Consider the following 20,862-nt stretch of genomic DNA (forward strand, 5'->3'; position numbering starts at 1 on the left):
CAACATTACTAGTTGGATTACAATCTGTAGCTGAGTAATCAAGTCAAAGTGTCTTCCATCTGCATGATGGTGGGTTCCAATATATTATAAGGTAATGCAGTCAGTCGCAATCACATTAAAAATTAAGGACCCTAAAATTAAGGCAAAATCCCCAGTCATTCCTGAAGGATTTGCTCAAGGAAAGCTGAATATATTGTACTGGGCTGTTGACCAAGTTTGTTAAAGGCATGTTTCTGGAGCGTAGTAACAAAAGCTTCTTTCTGCAGATGTGCCTGATGGTTGGATCCTTTATCATCACTAATGTCTGAATTGGGCAAGTGCTCCATACCTGCATTTTAAGATCCTTCAGTTTGAGCACACAAATTGATCCCTTTTGTCACTCAGTTCAAGGGTAATTGGGGATTGGCAACAAATGTTGGCCTCACCAGTAACGTCACGTCTCATGAAAGAATTGAAAAAAGACTTTTCTCTTTGCATCCAGCGGATACCATTCCTGGAGTACTGAGGTGGCAAGTCCGACTGTGGGCTCTGGTAACAAAGCTGATCGCTGCTCGCAGTGCGGGAGTGACCCCTAGTACTGACCTGCTGAACAAAAACGAGAAAGACGAAGCCAAGAAAATATGGCAGTTCAAAAACTACACCGTGTCACAGGTAATTGTCTATCCTTTTTGCATGTCTACGCCTAGAACCTGGAGTAGTTGAGGTCTGTTGATGGGTCTCACATCACAGACGGGCTCCAGTCGTTAGGAAAGCAAGAGTAGGAGGAGAGGCCATTCAGCCCTTTGAGCCTGCTCTGCTTTCTAGTCGGATCATGACTGATTTGGTAGTGGCCTTAATTCTACTCTCTCATCTGCCCTCTCCCATAGCCTCTGAGACCTTCATCTGTCAAGGATCTATCCAACTCTAAATTCCTTCTTTCCCTTTGAAAGCAATGAATCTCTTTGAAAGTTGATGTTTCCAGTTCTGTTTATGTGGATTGATTATTTTCACATCCTTAAGGAGTAGGAGATCATTAACAGAAAGAAGCAGTGAAACATCCCAAAATCCTAAGGCCAGCCATCATCATCATTGTCGTCCTCCACCTCAAAAAGATAAAACTGACTGCAAACTCCAGCAGTCTGAGCTTCGTCTTAGTTATTCGGTCATACTGGTGACTGTGCAGTAATGTAGCACAAGCTGGTGAGGTGTGGAGTATGTGTGTGGGTTTACTTGCTGTCTTTAACCTGCTCTCCACCCCAAAAACTGCCCCTGGTGGAAAGAGGCAAAAACGAAAGGCAAATGCTGGAATCTAAAGTAGCCAAACAAGAGGCTGGAAGAACACAGCAAGCCAGGCAGCATCAGGAGGTGGCGAAGTCAACGTTTCGGGTGTTAACCCTTCTTCAGGAACGGAGGCAGGAATAAGGGGAGCTGCAGATAAAGCAGTGAGAGGGTTTTGGGTAGGGCGAGGAGTGGAATAGTGAGGCAGTAATAGGTGAACGCAGGTGTTGGGTCCATCCTGGTTGGTTGATAGGAAGGATGCTTCCGGTTGGTAGCTGGAAGGAAGGGTCAGTCAGAGGGATGGAAAGGGAAAGGGGGTTTGCATGGGGACATTATTTAAAATTGGAGAACTCAATGTTGAGTCCTCCGGGCTGTAGGCTGTCCAGGCGGAAGTTGAGATGGTGTTCCTCCCATTTGTAGTCTGATTCACTGAGGCAATGGTGGGAGGCTGAGGATGGTCATGTTGGAGAGGGAACATTGAAATGGGCGGTGGCTGGGAGGTCAGGCTGGGCCTGGCTGAGATGCTCGGTGAAGCGTTCCCTTAGTTTACATTTGGTCTCCCCTATGTAGAAAAAAGAAGCAAGTGAGAACTCCTCTTAAGTGATCTGCTTTTGAGCAGGTAAGAGGGACTGAGTCATACCTCCAAACAGGCACATCTGTCACGCCGCAAGCACGAAAATCACAAACGTGGCATTAACATCCACGCTAATGACTGTTAATTGCCAAAATCAGGGCACTTTATTTAGTTGTGTATTGTGTCAAGTGTATTTAATAAACAATCCTTGCTCTTTGTTTAGCACAGGGAATTTAACAGACAAACCTGTTACAAAGACCGTGATGAATAACTTAGATGTATTCTGGGAGGTATTAGTTAAAACGTGACTGGAAAGGAATAATTGAAGATTCTTGTGGTATGAGCTGACAAGGGATGAGTGAAGGCTCACGTGCGGGTATAAAGATGAGTGTAGATCTGTCGGATTGAGTAGTCAGTTTTGGTGCTGTAAATGTTGTGATAATGTCATTCCAAATCTGTTGGAAGCACAGGAAACATTCGTATGTTGGACATTTGTAAATTGGGAACCTCCAGTGCAGAAAATTCCCCAAGGAGGCAAGAAACTTTGCATCCACTGAATACCTGAGACTTGCGTGCCTGTAGGTGGCAGTGTTAGTGCAATGGGGTGTAACCAAGGCAAGTTCTAAAGATTGGTAAGCTTTCCACTGATCATCCGTGTGCTGAACTTTGCTATGGGAAGCAGTAGATATAACTGAAGTTAAATTCTTAAAGACTCCACGAGGGGGCGTTTACGCATGAGAGCCACATCACCTCAGCTGAGTGAACACAGAGCACAGCAACCCTTTCTTCCCAAACAGATGGTTGGAGTTACCTCCTGAGCCTTGAATAGGCATGTCGAACATCAGCAGAGCATTCCGCCCCCCTCTGCTACTGAGCAGAGAGATGGTGACTCCTCTCTCCGTGAGCACAGACATGAGGAAGAAGCTTCTTCCTTCTCTCTCACCCTCACCTGTCATGCACTAAACACTGGGCAGAAATAGGGACCTGGTTTGCACTCGACTCCCTTCAACTGAGAACTCTCCTGCACTGACCCATTAAGAAAGTTAGCGCCCAAGGCCATTCTTCCTCTCCTCATCTCACTTCATTCGACCCTCACCCCTCCATGTACACTCCTGCCTTTCCTTAACTCCTCCATTCCCCACCCTCTTACTGGGACTCCCTTCTCCTCCTCCAATCCATCCTCCCTTAGCCTGACTCCGCGTTCTTCAATCCCCCACATCTCTTAGTCCTGTCACTTACCTCACACCACCCCCCCCCACCGTCTCCCTTACTTTGATTTCCCTGGATTTTTCCAATCTCCCCTCTTTCGTTGATAGACCCTGTTCTCCTCCCGTTTTCTCAGCTGCCGTACCCTCTCCCTTCCCTTGCCTCTGTTCAAAAACTCTGAGCGTCAGTGAGGTAGAAAACTGACCAGCAGCATCAGTACAAATGGATCATATTGCGCCAGTTCATCAGAACGTAGTGTTAACAAGTGGAGATATGAAACCTTCTGGGACCAATTACCTGCCCACTTGCTTTAGTTGGCATTTGATGCACAGCTTGACTGAACTTGATTGAAGAGAATAGGAAAAACAGCAGCTAAAACTCCTCGTTCACATCACTGTCCCAGAGACTGTGGAGAGAAACTATTCCCACTCAGGAAAGCAAGGAGAATGAGTGGGCAAAGATTCAGAGTATCTGGAGAAAGGGTCATAGAGATGTACAGCACAGATCCTTTGATCTAACTAGTCCATGCCCATCAGATATCCTAACCGAATTTAGTTCCATTTGCCAGCACTTGGCCAATATCCCTCTAAACTTTCCTATTTATGTACCCATCCAGATGCTTTTTGCATGTTGTAATTTTACCGGCCTCCACCATCTCCGCTGGCACAGAAAGTCGTGGCTGTAAGAGCTGCTTTTTGTTTTTGAAGTTTTTTTTAGTGCTGGAACTGATTACCTCAATTTCTTGGAGCAGTAATTACACGTTTACAAGCTGTTCAGTTGTATTTGGAATCTTGGGGGAGAAAAACGCGAAAGCTGTACAAGGAAAAGCATTTTCATGCAGTGAGTGGTTTAAGGCTGGGATGGACTGCCTGGAAGTGTGACGGAGGCAGCTCCAATTGAAGGATTCAAAAGAGAATTCAGAAAAGGAACAGTGCTCAGGGTTATGGCGAGACGGTAGGAGATAGCCAAAGCGAAGTTGGAGAGCCAGTACAGACATGATGGACCGAATGGCTTTCTGCACAGTAATAAATCTGTGATTGTACGGTTTTTTGCCCATCCAACGGCTAAAACTGAGCAACCATTTTGTGATCAACCAGTCTAGAAGCCACTTCGGCCTTGCGTCCATCTGAATGGTTGGAGGAAATGTTTTTATGTTTAAAATCGGCGCACGCTGTCTCATCTTGCATGTAATTGCATTTTGCAATGTAGATCATTTTTGTCCGACATTGTCAAGTTACCTGTAGCCTTTTGCTTCCTGTCTGAGATATTGGGGGTCTGCTTAGTCAGGGGAGAAATGACAATAACTGGTAGTCGGAAGGTGGAGAATGAATAAGAAAACTAAGTTAACAGATATATACTGTCTATGGAATATGTTCAGGCTCCTACAGTTAATGATCAGTTTAACCAGGCAGGTCAGGCAGGTGCTAACATTAGTGTGTATTGTACTGGAGTTAGTTGATCTGAACTGTGGATTGCATTTGACCACCATGTCACTCGCTGGTTTATGGTGAGAGATTGGATTGGGATTCCCATGGATTGATTTATTTTTCTTGTTTATTCTTTAATGGGATGTGGGTGTCATTGGCCAGGCCAGCATTGGTTGCCCATACCTAACTCCCCTTAAATTCAATGGCTTGTTTGGCCATTTCAGGAGGTAGTCAACACATTGCTGTGGGTCTGGAATTGCGTGTTGGCTCAAACCAGGTAATGCCAGCTGATTCCTTTCACTAAAGGACATAGATGAACCAAATAGATAGATCAAACTTGATTTCGCTTTCACAAGACCATGTTAACTCTGCATGATTACTCTGAAGTTGTCCAAGTGCCCTGCTATAATTTCATTTTTGCTAGCCTCTAACATTTCTAGCTGGGCGATCCTTGCTGGCTTCTATTTTCCTGCTTTCTGTCTCACTCCCTTTTTGCATAAAGGAGTTACGTTCACTGTCTTCCAGTCTGTGAAATGCATTTGGAGCTAAAGCTTAATGTGACGTTGGCACCTTCAGGAAGAAAACTGACAGCAAAGCTTTTGGAGGGAGGAGGCAAATCACATGGGAGAAATAAAAACCAGTTCCAATGATTGAGCCATTGTCTTTTTCCACACCTTCACCGAGAAATTAAAAACTGTGACTCGCTTGTCAGGTCACACATTCACCGACCCAGAGCAGAATTTCATTCCAAGAATAAATAGTTTGAAAACCAATTTTTACCACATTGCTGAAAACAGGGACATGTTGTTGAAGCTTTTTATCACGCACATGTCAGGAAGGAATTGCAATAATCTCACCTCTTAAAGGGAACTACAGTTTACACTGCCTGGAAGCAGGGGTGCAGATTGCTTTGCAGTGAGCTCTCCAGGCAATTCCATTGGGCATGCACCAGGAAAGGGATGTTCCCCGAGCTTTTGTTGAGTTGATCTCTGGCTTTAGCGTAGCTTAGTTACAGAATCAGTGTAATACAGCACGGAAATGCACCCTTCAGTCCAACCAGTCCATGTTGACCATAATCCCCAACTAAACTAGTCGCACCTACCTGCGCTTGGCCCATATCCCTTCGAAGCTTTCCTATCTATGTAGAAATCTAGATGTAAATCTAGAAATAATCCTGAATCTCAGGAGTAGCTGCAAGGTCCACGCTACTCTCAGTCCACCATTTTAGAAATAATTGATCTTGCGTTTTAACCTCTGGGCTCAGATGAGCAATAGTTAACTACTCTGGCTTGCTTGCGTGAAAGCACTTTGATTGGAACCCCACACGCTGCCTTACAATAATAAACAGATTGCAATTATTTGCATTCTTGATCAGAGGGTCGAGCTGTACAAAGATTTGTTCGCATTTTGGAGAGGGGACAGATGTCTGCAGATTGCATTGGGCCGGACAAGTGCTGCCAACAATTGTTTTTAATTTTGTTTCCTTTGCTTTTTGAATGTGTTTAGGTAACTGCTTACATGACAGAGGATTTCCTGCTGAATGCTGCAATCGCCCGGCTAATGGGCCTCACAAATGCTTTATCAGTAAGTGCAGTTCCTCAAATCTCTGCTAACAACTAAATGAAAGGTTAGGGGCAGATTGCACGTCAGGGGAAGGACACAGCATCTGCTAGGCAACTTTTGTCTCTCTCAGTTGGCATTGAGGAGCAATTGACCAGAGCTTCATTTCAGGTGCATAGCAAATTTCTGATGATTTGTTCTCCTTCGCATTTTTCTGTTGTTGTTATTGTTGTTGTTGTTGTTGTTGTAGTTGTAGTAGTAGTAGTAGTACTAGTAGTAGTAGGAAGTTATTGTGCAGTAGCACATTGGTGTTACACTAAACAGTCAGAATTCTCAAATAACCAACTTGATCTTTTCAAGTGTACTTCTCAAAGCTTAATTTTGTGAACAACGGTTGCACAGTCTACTGAGAACCAGAGCACGTGATAAAGAATATCTGCAGATAAGCACAATTATAAAGACATTGACTTTTACAGCATGGAACGAGGCCCCTTTGGCCCATCGTGTCCGTGCTGGTCATCAGCCACCTTTCCACTCTAAATCCATTTTGCAGCACTTGGCCCATAGCCATGTATACTATGGAGATTCAAGCGATGATCTAAATGATGATTTAAATAATGATCTACTTTTCATGGCTTCTCAAAACTTACCTTATGTGACTTTGCACGTTTGGGATGCAGTCTTGAATTAAGGTCCACATCTGTTTTATTGTACATAGCAGTCTAGAACCCAGCAGGACAATAACCTATGCCTTCCTTTGGGCCAGATTTCAATGTCAATCGTTATGTCTGGTAGACTGGGACTTGGAAGGTAAGATTCCAACAAGCAAAAGACACTGTCACGAATGGTTTTGACACATACAAAAGACAGATGTTAGCCTGCAGAGTGAAAAGAAATCCTGTCCAACCAACAAAGCTGAGAAGATGATAAAATAAAATTTCTCGACAACAACTTTATTCACTGCTCCGGCAAGTTGGATAAGTACAGCCCTGTTGGTATCTGTGGAGGAGTAGGGACAGTCTCAACCACGTTTACAGCAGCATTCAAGGCAGTTGTATTTTGATTCTTCTATTTCTTGCAATGTTGCCTTAAAGGGGGGAGGAGTAGAAAATAGAAACTTTAGCTCAGCAGCACTTTCTTTTGCTGAGTGGGGAATGACCCAGCTCACGTCCCACGAGTGAATAAAAGAAAATTCAAAATGACCTCATTTTCTTCTTACTTAAGCAAACCAAGTTGAGTTTTGAAAACTAACACCAGCCTTTGAAGGTAACTGATTAAAATAGATAGGCAACAAGTTAATAGTGCGGGCCATTTATAGTGGCCCATTATCATTTGTTCCTCATTCCAGCCAGTAGATGGAGCATTGAAGGCAGAGGAAGTAAGGCAGTGACCAGGATGCAGAGTTGACTGAGGAGCAGGATTAAATTATTCAGCCAGTTTGCACTGTTTGCAGTTGGATCATGACAGATATCTCTCAACTCCACTGGCACACCTTATGTCTTTGCTTGCTGACTCAATAAAATTGATTTTGGTCCAGTAAATTCTAGTAAATTCTGTCCATTCTAGTAAATCTCCTTTGAATAATGTCCAGACCTTTAACATTCTTCCTCAATCTGACTCTCACTTTCTTCTCATCGCTGGCAGCCTGCGTCACTTATCCCTAATTGCCCTTCAGCAGGTGGGTTGTGAACTGCCTTGAACCGTTGCAGTTCATGTGATACCAACGCACCCACAGTCTGGTAGGAACAAGGATTATAAGCCAGTGACAGTCCCCTTTTTTTTGTTGTGGCAGGGAGTTGGTGAGAAAGAGATTCCAGAATTTCCACAATCCTTGATGTGGGAAAGTAAGTGTTCCTGGTTTTTTACGTCTGTCAGGGTGGTTGGATATCTTTTAAAAGAGGTAGAGGCAGTGATCACAGTGTGAAGATGGGAAGAGTTGCACGCACTGTTCTAAGTTGGTGGCCTGGTGTGTTCGGGGATGCTGCTATTTCCCACATGAAATACATCTCACGGGCTCCCGCCCAAAGGAAGAACTGCATGAGAATATAAACATAACTATGTAGAAATAAAAAGAATGTTTTTTTTATTCTGCATATTTATGTTACTGACATATACCTCTTTCAACAATGGAATGTTAAGAGCAGATAACAGCAGTTATTGTAAGACTTGTAAGGCTGTTGATGAAACTGTAAATTTTATTCATCCTGAAATTCAATTATCATAGTTTATTTCACTTCACAATCACAAGATACATCTCCACATTTTTGTTTGATGTGGAATCATAGAATTTTGCAGTACAGAAGGTCATTTGATCCATCATATCATTACTAGCTCTTAAAGAGCTATCCAGCTAGTCCCATTTTCCAGCCTATCTCTGTAATCTTCTAAATTTATCACTTTCAAATATATCCAGCTCACCTTTGAAACCTTCTATGGAATCCACCTCTGCCACTCTCCCACGCAGCACATTCCAAATCCTTACAACTCTGAGTAAAGAAGTTTCTCCACATCACACTGTTAGCTCTCTTGCTGACAATCTTGAAATTGTGAATCCTAGTTACTGATATACCAATGAGCAGAAACAGAAATCCTTCTTTACCCTGTCAAAATTGCTAATAATTTTGAATACTTCAATAAGGTCACTTTTTAATCTTTGCTTCAAGGAGAATCAGCCCAATCTCTCTAATCTTTCCTTGTGTCTAAAATCCCTCGTTCCTAGTATCATTCCAGTAAATCTCCTTTGAACACTCTCCACACCTTTAACATTCTTCCTCAATTAAGGTGCCTAGAGCTGAACGCAGTACTCCAAACGTGGTCTGACTGATCATTTGGAGAGGTACAATATCACCTACTCACTTTTATACACCATGCCTCTATTTATAAATCAAAAGCTCCTATAAACCTTCTTAACTGTTTCAACTTGCATGGCCACCTTCAGAGAATCATGTACGTGGACTTCAAGGTCTCTTCGCTCCTATATTCCCCTCAAAGTTGGACCATTGATTCTGTATTGTCTCTCTATGTTTCTTCTATCAAAATGTTTTCTCTATGTTTCTTCTACCTCACATTTCTCTCCATTGAAATGCATCTGCCAGGAATCTGCATATTTGGCCAACTAGTCAATATCCCTTTGAAGTCAATCAGTGTCATCCTCATAGTTTCCCATTCTCCCTAGTTTAGTATCAGCTGCAAATTTGGAGATTTTGCCCTCAACAGCCATCTCCCACTCATTTGAATAAATCAGAAAAAGCAAGGATCCTAAAATGGATCCCTGGGGAACACCAACTTCAACTTGTCTACTGCATGAGAAATGCCCATCTATACCTACCATCTGTTTCGTATTTTTTAGCCAGCTTCTAATCCATGCTCCCAAGGACCATCAATCTAAAACATTTCTAATTTGCTAACCAACCTGCCATGTGGCATCCAATACTTTCTGAAAGTCCAAATACACAACAACCACAGCACCACCGTCATTCACTTAAACTTGTCAGACGTGACTTACCATTGGCAAAGCCACATTGACTGTCTAGTACTAATTCATTTTTCTGCCAGCATACGTTTACCTTATCCTATATTAGGGCCTCCATTAGTTGTCCCACTATTGATGTCAAGCCTACAGGTCTGTAGTTATCATTCGTCTTTTTCCATTTGGCCACTGGAGGCGCTGCTTGGTCCCTTTGCAATTTCCGATTGTATTTGTCTTTATTTTGATTGTTGTCCATTTGCAGCCTAATTGAAGGAATGAATCACAGAAATGCTCAGTGTTAATTAGAGCACAATAGAGGATGGTTGCTGAAGAAACTATTTTGAAACTCAAAGTGGAAACTTGCTCAATTGTTTCTTAAAGATCCAGCTGCATAACTGCTTTCTCTTCACCTCATGACCCATATCTTAAATCTCCTCCTAGACTTTGAAAGGTTTGTTGTGAAAATGCTCAGTAACTCTGGATGATAACAAGATTGAGAAGCTGTGAAAAAAAGAAATTCCCTTAAGTAGTTGCCTGAGCAATTAGTTGCAACATGAACACTGTTCCCAATAATGAGAAAAGTGTTGGCATCTTTTGAACTCTATCCTTTCTCACTCTCTTTTCCACGTGGATTGAATAAATAAATCTGTGGAAACAGTTAACTCATTCTGAGGATCCAATCTTCTGAAAATAGCTCGTGTCTGATGAGTAAAAACAGATTTGTTTTAGCAACAGTTAAAGCACCCCACTTGGTCATTTCTGAAGTATGAGGTATTCTGGCCTGAATGTAACACTGAAGCTGTAGCTAATCGACAACTCATGTCTCTATATAAGAAGCCTTCATCTGATGGCATTTTTAACTGAAAGCAGTTAGTCTTAACCCTGCTCGATATGTTTCTTTCAGTTTGTTCAGCTGGTTTCTATTAAAAGCAGTTCCCTAAAGAATGCAGTTTTTACAGCCCTTCCCCAAGGCATGAAGGTTATTCCAAATCTCTCAACTTTTCTACGTTCCAGCTGTTAGGAATGTTCTCATGATCCTACTAGAAATATTTCAGATTTATTTTTAAGGTCAAGAAACATTTTGTGTGTGTGTGTGGTATTGCTGTGAGACTTTGGAACGCTGTCACATTGTGGAATGAGGGGTGAAGTTTTTTTAGTTGTGGCTTTGTTCATCTCAAGATTTCCTCTAATCCAACCAATTGACTGCAAAATTCTCCTTACTCCATGATCTCGCCCTGACCTACAGTTGTGGTCTCTTGTCTCCGATCCTCTCATCCATCATGGCTGTGTTGATTTCAGTCCTCCTTTTGCTCTTTATGTCACATTAGCAACTGCAGTTTAGCCCACTATTCTCTCTTTCAAATTTCTCTTCCAAGAAGGTTGGAGTTCACTGGCTGGACAGAAATTCTTGTCCTGGAGAGGGTGGTGTTGAGTTCCTTTCTGAACTGCTGCAGTCCTAGGGACACTCTCAGTGCAACCCAGGAAGGAGTTCCAGGATTTAGACCCAGTGACAACGAAGGAACAATGATATAGTTCGACATCAAGATGGTGCATGGCTTGGAGAGAATGCGCAGGCAGCGTTGTTGCTATGTGCCACTGACATTGAAGGTGGCAGGTTTTGAAGGTTCAGTCAAAGCCTTGACAAGTTGCTGCGGTAAATCTTCAGATCGGTTCAAATCATGCCATTGTGCTGTAGTGGAATGCAAGATGTTGTAAATGAACATGTGCCATTCACCCCTGGAGCCTGCTCCACCATCCAGTCAAATCTTGGCTGGTCTGATTATAGCTTTTAACTGTCTGTTCCCTATAACCCTTTGTACTTCAAAAATGTGTCTGTGTTGAGTATATTAAATGGCCCAGCCTCTGCTGCTCTCTGGGATAGTTTGCTTCAAAACTAAATGACTCTGTGAAAGAAGACATTCCTCCTCATCTCCCATTTAAGACTGTGCCTCCTAGACTTAGACATGCGCCCCGTCAGAATCTTTTGTTGCAATAAGTTCACCCCTCATTCTTTCAGAATCCAATGTGAGGAGTCCCAACCTTTCCTCAAAGATAGTACTTTTATCCCAGATATCTGCCTGCTTCGAATGCCACTATATCCCTCCTTACATCTGGAGATCAAACTGACCTAGAGTCTTTCCAATATCCTGTAGGGACACAGTAGCAGCATTCAAGAAGCACTGGACAAACACATGCTTAGGAAGGAACAGTGGGATATGGATTCTGCAAGCGAAGACAGTTTTAGCATGGAAGGACAAAATATGGTGGCGCAGACTAGGAGGACTGAACGGGCCTGTACTTGTGCTATATTGTGCTTTGTTCTTTGTTTGTAGCTGCTGACCACCCTCCTTTTATACCCTATCACCTTTACTATGAAGGCTAATGTTTTCCCCTTACCCCCCTAATCGTTTACTCTATCTGCATGATTAATCTTTTTGTTTGACTCATGTATGAAGACATCCAGATCCTCTGTACTACAGTATTTTGTGATTTTTCCCTTTAGATATTATCACATTTTCCGCACAATATTCCTTTGACCGAATGTTCGCCCACTCATTTAACGATCGACATTGTTTTACAGGCACTTTGAGTCCTCACTACTTGCTTTCCTGCCATTCTGTGTGTCACCAGCGGATCTGGTCACACTACAATCAGCCCCCTCTTCCATTTATATGAATTTATATATCATTAAAATCCCTGCATGTTACTCGTTACAAGTTACCAACGTGAAAATGACTCATTTAACCTGACTTTGTTGACTAACTAATAAGAAATGATTTTCTATCTGCAGTAATACATCACCACCACCGCCACAACCATCCCCCCCCCCCCCCCAAACCAAAAGTTCATGAGCTCATGTGTAGTAATATTTTGTGATACCTTAACCTAAATGCCCATCTACTGGTTTGGCTTTAACCACTGTATGGTTACTTCCTCAAAGAATTCCAATCAATTTGTGGAAGTGGGGAATGGGGTGCCAATGAGTTGCACTGCATTATCCCAGACTGTGTCGAACTGCTTCAGCATTATTGGAGCTACTCACATGAAGAGCCTTCAAGCACAGTCCTTCCTTGTGCCTTCTCGATGGTGGACAAGCTTTGGGGAGACAGGATGGGTACTCCTCACGAAGCTCCTTACCCCCAAATTGCTCTTATAACGTATATGCTGTTCATTGCAGATCACATCTTGGAGAAATTGACTCTGGCTTTACACACTCATTGAAGGTTGTATTGTTTCTCTCTTTCCCTCCCTCCTTTCAGCAAGTATCTCCACAAGTGAGACTGCACAGCGCCGAGTATGAAGATGCACTGGCTGCCTTGTGTATTATGACTGCTCCCATGGTCCCATACCTTGCGTCAGAGTTGTGGAGAGGTAAAAGTTAAAACTTTTATAATATTTAATGGAAAATAATGATGCCCTGGCAAAAAAGAAATTACAGTGCAAGTATTTGAATGTGATTTTCAGTTCGGGGAGGCGATGGTGCAGTGGTAATGTTGTTGAGCCAGTAATATTCGGAGGACATGGGTTTGAATCCCACTGTGGCAGATGCTGAGTTATAAATCAAGATAAGTCTCTGGAATTAAAAAGTCAATCTACTGGTGACCATGTAACTACTGTCAGTTCTCATCTGGGTTGCTAATGTTACTTGGGAAGGAAATTACATGCCAAACTCAGTTTGTCTTACACATGACCCCCACGTCCAATATGATTGACTCTGGAATTACCTTTGCCCTAGCCAACTCCTTAGTCCAAGGGAAGTTGGAGATGGATGATAGATGCTGGTCTAGCCATTGGTGCTGACATCCCATGAAGAAACAAAAACTGTTGACTGAGCAAGCCCTGCTGTTTAGACACTTGGATATTTTAAAATACATGATGAGGGGAGAGGCCATGCTAGACTTGGTGCTCGGAAAAGAGCCGGGGCAGGTATCAGATCTTGTGGTGAGAGAGCATTTTGGTGATAGTGACCACAAGTGCCTCACATTCTACATAGCTATGGAGAAGGAGAAGATTAGGCAATATTTAATTGGGGAACAGGAAACTATGATGCGATTAGGCATGAGTTAGGAAGCATGGATTGGGAGCAGTTGTTCCATGGTAAAGGCACTATAGACATGTGGAGACTGTTTAAGGAACAGTTGTTGCAAGTGATGAATAAATATGTCCCTCAGAGACAGGCAAGAAGTGGTAAAATAAAGGAACCTTGGATGACGAGGTGCTTCTTGTCAAAAGGAAAAAAGTAGCTTACATAAGGTGGAGGAAGCTCGGGTCAAGCTCAGCTCTAGAGGATTACAGGCAGGCGAGGAAGGAGCTTAAAAATGGTCAGAGGAGAGCCAGGAGGGGCACGAGAAAGGCTTGGCAGAACAGATTAGGGAGAACACAAAGGCATTTTACACTTATGTGAGGAATAAGAGAATGGTCAACAAAAGAGTAGGGCCGATCAGGGATAGCATAGGGAATTTGTGTGTGGAGTCCGAGGAGGTAGGGGAAGCCCTAAATGAGTTTTTTGCTTCTGTCTTTACGAAAGACACGAACTTTGTAGTGAAGGAAACCTTTGAAGAGCAGGTGTGCATGCTGAAATGGATAGAGATAGAAGCTGATGTGCTGAAAATTTTGTCAAACATTAAGATTGACAAGTCGCCAGGCCCAGACCAGATTTGTCCTCGGCTGCTTTGGGAAATGAGAAATGTAATTGCTTCGCCACTTGTGAAGATCTTTTCATCCTCGCTCTCCACTGGAGTCGTACTTGAGGACTGGAGAGAGGCAAATGTAATTCCTCACTTCAAGAAAGGAAATAGGGAAATCCCCAGCAATTACAAACCAGTAATTCTCATGTCTGTCATCTGCAAGCTGTTAGAAAGGATTCTAAGGGATAGGATTTATGACCATCTGGAAGAGCATGGCTTGATTAAATGCAGTCAACACAGTTTTGTGAGGGGCAGGTCATGCCTCACAAACCTTATCGAGTTCTTTGAGGATGTGACTAGAAAAGTTGATGAGGGTCGAGCTGTGGACGTGGTGTATATGGACTTCAGCAAGGCATTTGATAAGGTTCCCCGTGGTAGGCTCATTCAGAAGGTCAGGAGGAATGGGATTCAGGGGAACATAGCTGTCTGGTTACAGAATTGGCTGGCCAACAGAAGACAATGAGTGGCAGTAGAAGGAAAATATTCTGCCTGGAAGTCTGTGGTGAGTGGTGTTCCACAGGGCTTTGTCCTTGGGCCTCTATTGTTTGTAATTTTTATTAATGACTTGGATGAGGGGATGGAAGGCTGGGTCAGCAAGTTTGCAGATGACACAAAGGTTGGAGGTGTCGTTGACAGTATAGAGGGCTGTTGTAGGCTGCAGTGGGACATTGACAGGATGCAGAGATGGTCTGAGAGGTGGCAGATGGAGTTCAACCTGGATAAATGCGAGGTGATGCATTTTGGAAGGTCGAATTTGAAAGCTGAGTACAGGATTAAGGATAGGACTCTTGGCAGTGTGGAGGAACAGAGGGATCTTGGGATGCAAGTACATAGATCCTTTAAAATGGCCACCCAAGTGGACAGGGTTGTTAAGAAAGCATATAGTGTTTTGGCTTTCATTAACAGGGGGATTGAGTTTAAGAGTCATGAGATCTTGTTGCAGCTCTATAAAACTTTGATTAGACCGCACTTGGAATACTGCGTCCAATTCTGGTCACCCTATTATAGGAAAGATGTGGATGCTTTGGAGAGAGTTCAGAGGAGGCTGAGCAGGGTGCTGCCTAGACTGGAGGGCTTATCTTATGAGGGGAGGTTGACTGAGCTCGGACTTTTCTCAATGGAGAAAAGGAGGAGGAGAGGGGACCTAATTGAGGTATACAGGATAATGAGAGGCATAGGTCGAGTCGATAGCCAGAGACTATTTCCCAGGGCAGAAATGACTAACACGAGGGGTCATAGTTTTAAGCTGGTTGGAGAAAAGTATAGAGGGGATGTCAGAGGCGGGTTCTTTACACAGAGAGTTGTGAGAGCATGGAATGCGTTGCCAGCAGCAGTTGTGGGGGCAGGGTCATTGGGGACATTTAAGAGACTGCTGGACATGCATATGGTCACAGAAATTTGAAGGTGCATACATGAGGATCAATGGTCAGCACAACATCGTGGGCTGAAGGGCCTGTTCTGTACTGTACTGTTCTATGTTCTATGATACTCAAGACTGGAACACCCATGTCATCAGCAGTAAGGACTCAAGTTTCTGGAATCCCAGCCTCCCAATATTTGCCTGAGTTTCTAAAGGCAGACTCTGTTGCTGCATATTCCCAAAGCTATATTCACGTATCTGATAACTGCTTGCCTTTACCACCACTGCAAGGTAAAATTATCCTCTTGGCATGAATTAAAGTAGAAGCCACTGAGGTAATGATGTAAAATTCCACCTGCCCACTTCTAGACTTGCTAGGTTTTGTGGCTTTTTCATGTTGCTGCAAAACATAAAAACTAAAAGCAGGAGGAGGCCATTCAGGCTGCTCTGCCATTCCATGTGACTGCAGCTGAATCTGTATCTCAAGGCCATATTCCCACTTTCTCTCGATGGCCTTTGATGTCTTTAATATCTCAAAGTTTATCGATGTCTGTCTCTCTCTCTCTCTCTCTCTCTGTCACTCACTCATTCTCTTTCTGTCACTCACTCATTGTGTCTCTCTCTCTCACTCACTCATTCTCTCTCTCTGTCACTCATTCTCACTCTTACTCACTCATTCTCTTTCTGTCACTCACTCATTTTCTCTCTCTCTCTCTCTCTCTCACTCACACACACACACACACACACACACACACACACACAGTTTGTTCTTTCTCTGGTAAAGTTTATCGTGCTCTCTCTCTCTCTCTGAGTCATAGAGATGTACATCACAGAAACAGACTCTTCAGTCCAACTCGTCATGCCGCCCGGATATCCTAACCTAATCTGGTCCCACCTGCCAGCACCCGGCCCATATCCCTATAAACTCTTCCTACTCACATACCCATCCAGATGCCTTTTAAATGTTGTAATTGTACCAGCCTCCAACACCTCCTTTGGCAGCTCATGCCACACATGCACCACCCTCTGTGTGAAAAAGTTGTCTCTTGCGTCCCTTTTATATCTTTTGTTATAACACGAGGTAAACTCTCCTGCTTAACTTAAACCAGCAACACAAAAAGATTTATCCCATGCAATAATCTGAGAGGCCAAGAATTGAAGTAAAAATTAACAACTTTATGTCTTAAAGTATAATAGACAATAAAAAGTTTGGTGTAGCTAAAATTGATTTGGTGATTAATATTGATTTCAAATGATCGAATGCCTCCTGGCATTGTTCTCTCCACCGAAACTTTGTGTTCTTCAGCACATCAGTTACTGGTGCCACTACACCGCTGAAGGTAGGAACAAACTTCCGATAGAATCCGCTGAGTTCGAAGAACTGAAGCACCTCTTTCTTCGAGGTTGATCGTGGAAGTTCCTCAACGACCTTTGTCTTTGCGTTTCATGAGGTCAGCCTTCTCTGACCGATGTTAGGTCCCGAGAATGTCACCTCTGCTTTTGCGAATTCAGTTTTATTTCAGTTTACCACCAGTTTTGATTCTCGAGCTCTGCCAACTATACCATGTGATCTTTTCAGGACTTAGTAAAGATCATTACATTGTCCAAATAGACCGCACAGTTTGTTAACCCAGCCACAACTCTGATCTTGAGTCTTTGGAATGTGGTGGGTGTGTTCTTCATTACGAAGGGCATCACTTTAAACTGATATAGCCCATTTGGGGTTACAAACGCAGAATTTTCTTTTGCTGTCCCTGATAAAGGTACCAGCCAGTGACACACATGAAGTCCAACTTGGTGATGTAACTGGCTGCTACGACTTTCTCGATACAATCCTCCATTCAAGGAATTGAATATGAGTCTGATTTTGTAACGACGATGACATTCTGATAATCCACGCAGAATCGTTGAGTCCCATCCGGTTTGGGGACTAAGATGATCAGCAAAATCCACTCGCTCTGGCTTGGTTCGATGATATCCTCATTGAGCATAGCCTCCACCTCCACCTGGACCTGTCTGGCTTTGAAAGGATTAAGCTGATAGGGCTGTTGTTTTATTGGAGCAATATTCCCTGTGTCTACTTCATGTCCAATAGCATTAGTCCTCCCCATCTGATTCTTACATATGTCCTTACACTGCAGTAACAAATCTTTCAACTGTGTTCTATGCTCCTGAGACAGATAGCTTACTAACCTATCCCACACCTTAAGGAACTTCTTCATTTTTCAATCTATTTTGAGTCACATCAAAATCCACATCATCTGGATTTGACTTCTCACTCTGCGGGACAGTAACTAACACTTGTTTCTCCAGTTCCTCCTTTCCAATATAATATGGTTTCAACATGTTCACGTACCACACCCAGTACCTTTTTTTTTCTATCTGGCATCTTTACTAAATAGTTCACCTGACTCAACTTTTTATCAATTTGATAGGGACCACTAAACCTAGCTTAGAAGGGATCTCCTATCACTGGTAACAGTACTAACATGTCATCCCCTCGGGAAAACGTCGGAATCTCAGAGCTTTTATCTGCCACCTGCTTCATTCTACACTGTGCCCTCTTCAGATGTTGTTTAGCTAACTCACCTATTCTATTTAGTCACTCCCTCGCCTCTGATCCATAATCTAAGTGTGAGATCTCCGACTTTGGTTAATTCATTTCAAAGGGCCTCTCACTTCATGACCGAGTATTAAATCAAAAGGAGTGAACTGAGTAGATTTGTTTGGGGCATCTTTAATGGCAAACAATACGAATGGGATACCTTTATCCCAATCATTCAGGTAATCCTGACAGTATGCTCTCAACATGGTCTTCAAGGTCTGATGCCATCTTTCTAAAGTTCCCTGGGATTCAGGATGATACAAGCTAGATTTAAAGGGCTTTATACCTAAGCTATCCATAACCTCCTGAAACAGCCCAGCAGTAAAGTTTGACCCTTGGTTGAACTGAATCTCTCTGGGTAGTCCATACCGCATGAAGAAAGCTACTAACTCCTCTACCACCTTTTTTTGCCTTGACATTCCATAATGGAATTTCCTCTGGAAATCTGGTAGACACACCCATTATGGTTAACATGTACTGGTTCCCACTTTTAGTTCTCGGGAGGGGACCTCCACAATGAATTATAACCTGCGTGAAAGGTTCTTCAAATATGACAATGATGGTGCTGGTTTTATTACAGTCTGTGGCTTACTTACCATTTGGCATGTATGACACATATGGCAAAAGCTAACCGCATCCTTGTGTATTCCAGGCCAATAAAAATGTTTTTGTACCTTAGCCTGAGTCTTTCGTGCCCCTAAATGCCCTCCTCCAGGTAGTTCATGTGCTACTCATAACACCAATCTGGTGCACTTCAGCCCATTTCTCCTCTGCACTAACCTGCCGTGGTCTCCATTTCCATCTGGGGATTCTATCTTTCAAATAATAACCCTCCGGATTATTCTCTGCCTCCTTTTCAGAGTACGCATCCACATATATATCTTTTATTGTCTTGTCTTGTTGCAAGTCCCTTAACCTTTCAGGACTAAATACTTCTGTCTGACCCTCTGCCTGTTCAGGTTTTTCCTGCACCATTACATCAAACAGGGTGTCCGCTAACTAAACCTCAACTCCTTCATCTTTCTCTTTTTGCTTCATGCTGTGAGTTATGACAGTGGGATCTGGTTACCACACAGTCTGGGAAAATACCAGGATATTTCTGTTTTACCTCCTCAGTTTCTTGGTCTTCCTTGGGCTTCTCCCCAACAAGAGGTGTCACTCTCACCTTGGATCCTGCCAAATCATTCCCAAGAACAAGCTGAATTCCTGGAACTGACACTCTGTCAATCACTCCCACTGTAACTACTTCAGTGTTGCCTCTCCAACCTGATCTTACATTGGGGGACATTAGATTTCTGTCCATCTATCCTACAAATTACCACACCTTCAGGTAACAGATCAGGAAGAGTGCATATTTGCTCATCCCTTACTATCAACGACTGGTTAGACCCTGTATCTCTCAAAATTATAACTACTTGTCCTTCTCCCTCTATTCTTTCTGAGTAAACTTTACCCACAGAGGCAAATTCTTTGTAGAGATCAGGTACTAACTCCATACCCAGCCCCTGCCGAGACTGTGCACTCGCCTGCAGCTCTTTGGCTCTTCTTGTGGTCTCCTTTACTACCCTCACTAATGTCACTGGCTTAGCTTCTTTTACCACATCTTTTCCCACAGTGCCTTTCTTTAACGGCCAGCACTGTGTCTTTATGTGCCCCACTTTACGACAGTAGAAACACCTGAAACCTTTCACCTCCTTTCCACCCTCTTGGGCTTCTTTTATAATCCTGTGGTAAATTCTTACCAGTGCTCTCTACTCTTGGTTTAGTGGTGTAGGGTCTCCCTTTCTCCCAACTTCTATCCCTCACAGGAGGAAATTCTGGCCGGAAGCTTGTCTTGTGCACCAACATGTACTTATCTGCTAATTCTGCCGCCCTTCTCACTTCCTGAACTTGCTGTTCCTCCACGTGAATTCCTACCATCTCTGGAAGTGAGATTTTAAACTCCTCCAGCAAAATAATCTCTCTTAGAGCCTCAAAGGTCTTATCTATTTTCGAAGCATGCACTCATCAATCAAAATGACAATGTTTAATTCTTTCAAACTCAACATAAGTCTGACCTGGTTCCTCCTTTGTGTTTCTGAACCGCTGTCTATATGCTTCTGTTACCAATTCATAAGCACTTAAAATAGTCTGTTTAACAGTTTCCTAATCTCTTGACACCTCATCTGATTGTGCGGCAAATACCTTGTTAGCTCTGACTACCAGTTTTGTCTGTACTAGCATTAACCATAATGGTGGCACGGTGGCACAGTTAGGGCGGCACGGTGGCACAGTGGTTAGCACTGCTGCCTCACAGCACCAGAGACCCGGGTTCAATTCCTGCCTCAGGTGACTGACTGTGTGGAGTTTGCACGTTCTCCCCGTGTCTGCGTGGGTTTCCTCCGGGTGCTCCGGTTTCCTCCCACAGTCCAAAGATGTGCGGGTCAGGTGAATTGGCCATGCTAAATTGCCCGTAGTGTTAGGTAAGGGGTAAATGTAGGGGTATGGGTGGGTTGCGCTTCGGCGGGTCGGTGTGGACTTGTTGGGCCGAAGGGCCTGTTTCCACACTGTAAGTAATCTAATAACTCCTCAGACCACTCCATCTGCCCAGCCAAGTTTTCAAATGAAATAAAGAAGGCAGAGTTTTGACGTATGTATATATCTCACTACCTTTTCTTTTAATCTCTATCCTGTTAACTTGACTTTGCTGACTAAATCACAACTTCTCAGGTTCAAA

General features: G+C 43.3%; 1 protein-coding gene across 6 annotated transcripts in view; it reads left to right on the forward strand.

The window, feature by feature from the left end:
- lars2 (leucyl-tRNA synthetase 2, mitochondrial) overlaps positions 1–20,862 on the forward strand; it is a 138,090-nt gene that overhangs the window by 97,445 nt on the left and 19,783 nt on the right. For 5 of the 6 annotated variants that reach the window (XR_009646902.1, XM_060849824.1, XM_060849823.1 and 2 more), the window contains 3 exons: positions 482–651; positions 5,971–6,048; positions 12,754–12,865. Coding sequence is in view for 5 of the 6 variants with exons in the window: in XM_060849824.1 (XP_060705807.1) it covers positions 482–651; positions 5,971–6,048; positions 12,754–12,865 (360 nt within the window). In the remaining variant the exon portion in view is untranslated. The remainder of the gene's footprint in view (positions 1–481; positions 652–5,970; positions 6,049–12,753; positions 12,866–20,862) is intronic. The other variant, XM_060849825.1, reaches the window with a different exon arrangement.

This window comes from Hemiscyllium ocellatum, chromosome 34, assembly GCF_020745735.1.
Source record: "Hemiscyllium ocellatum isolate sHemOce1 chromosome 34, sHemOce1.pat.X.cur, whole genome shotgun sequence".
NCBI lineage: Eukaryota > Metazoa > Chordata > Chondrichthyes > Orectolobiformes > Hemiscylliidae > Hemiscyllium > Hemiscyllium ocellatum.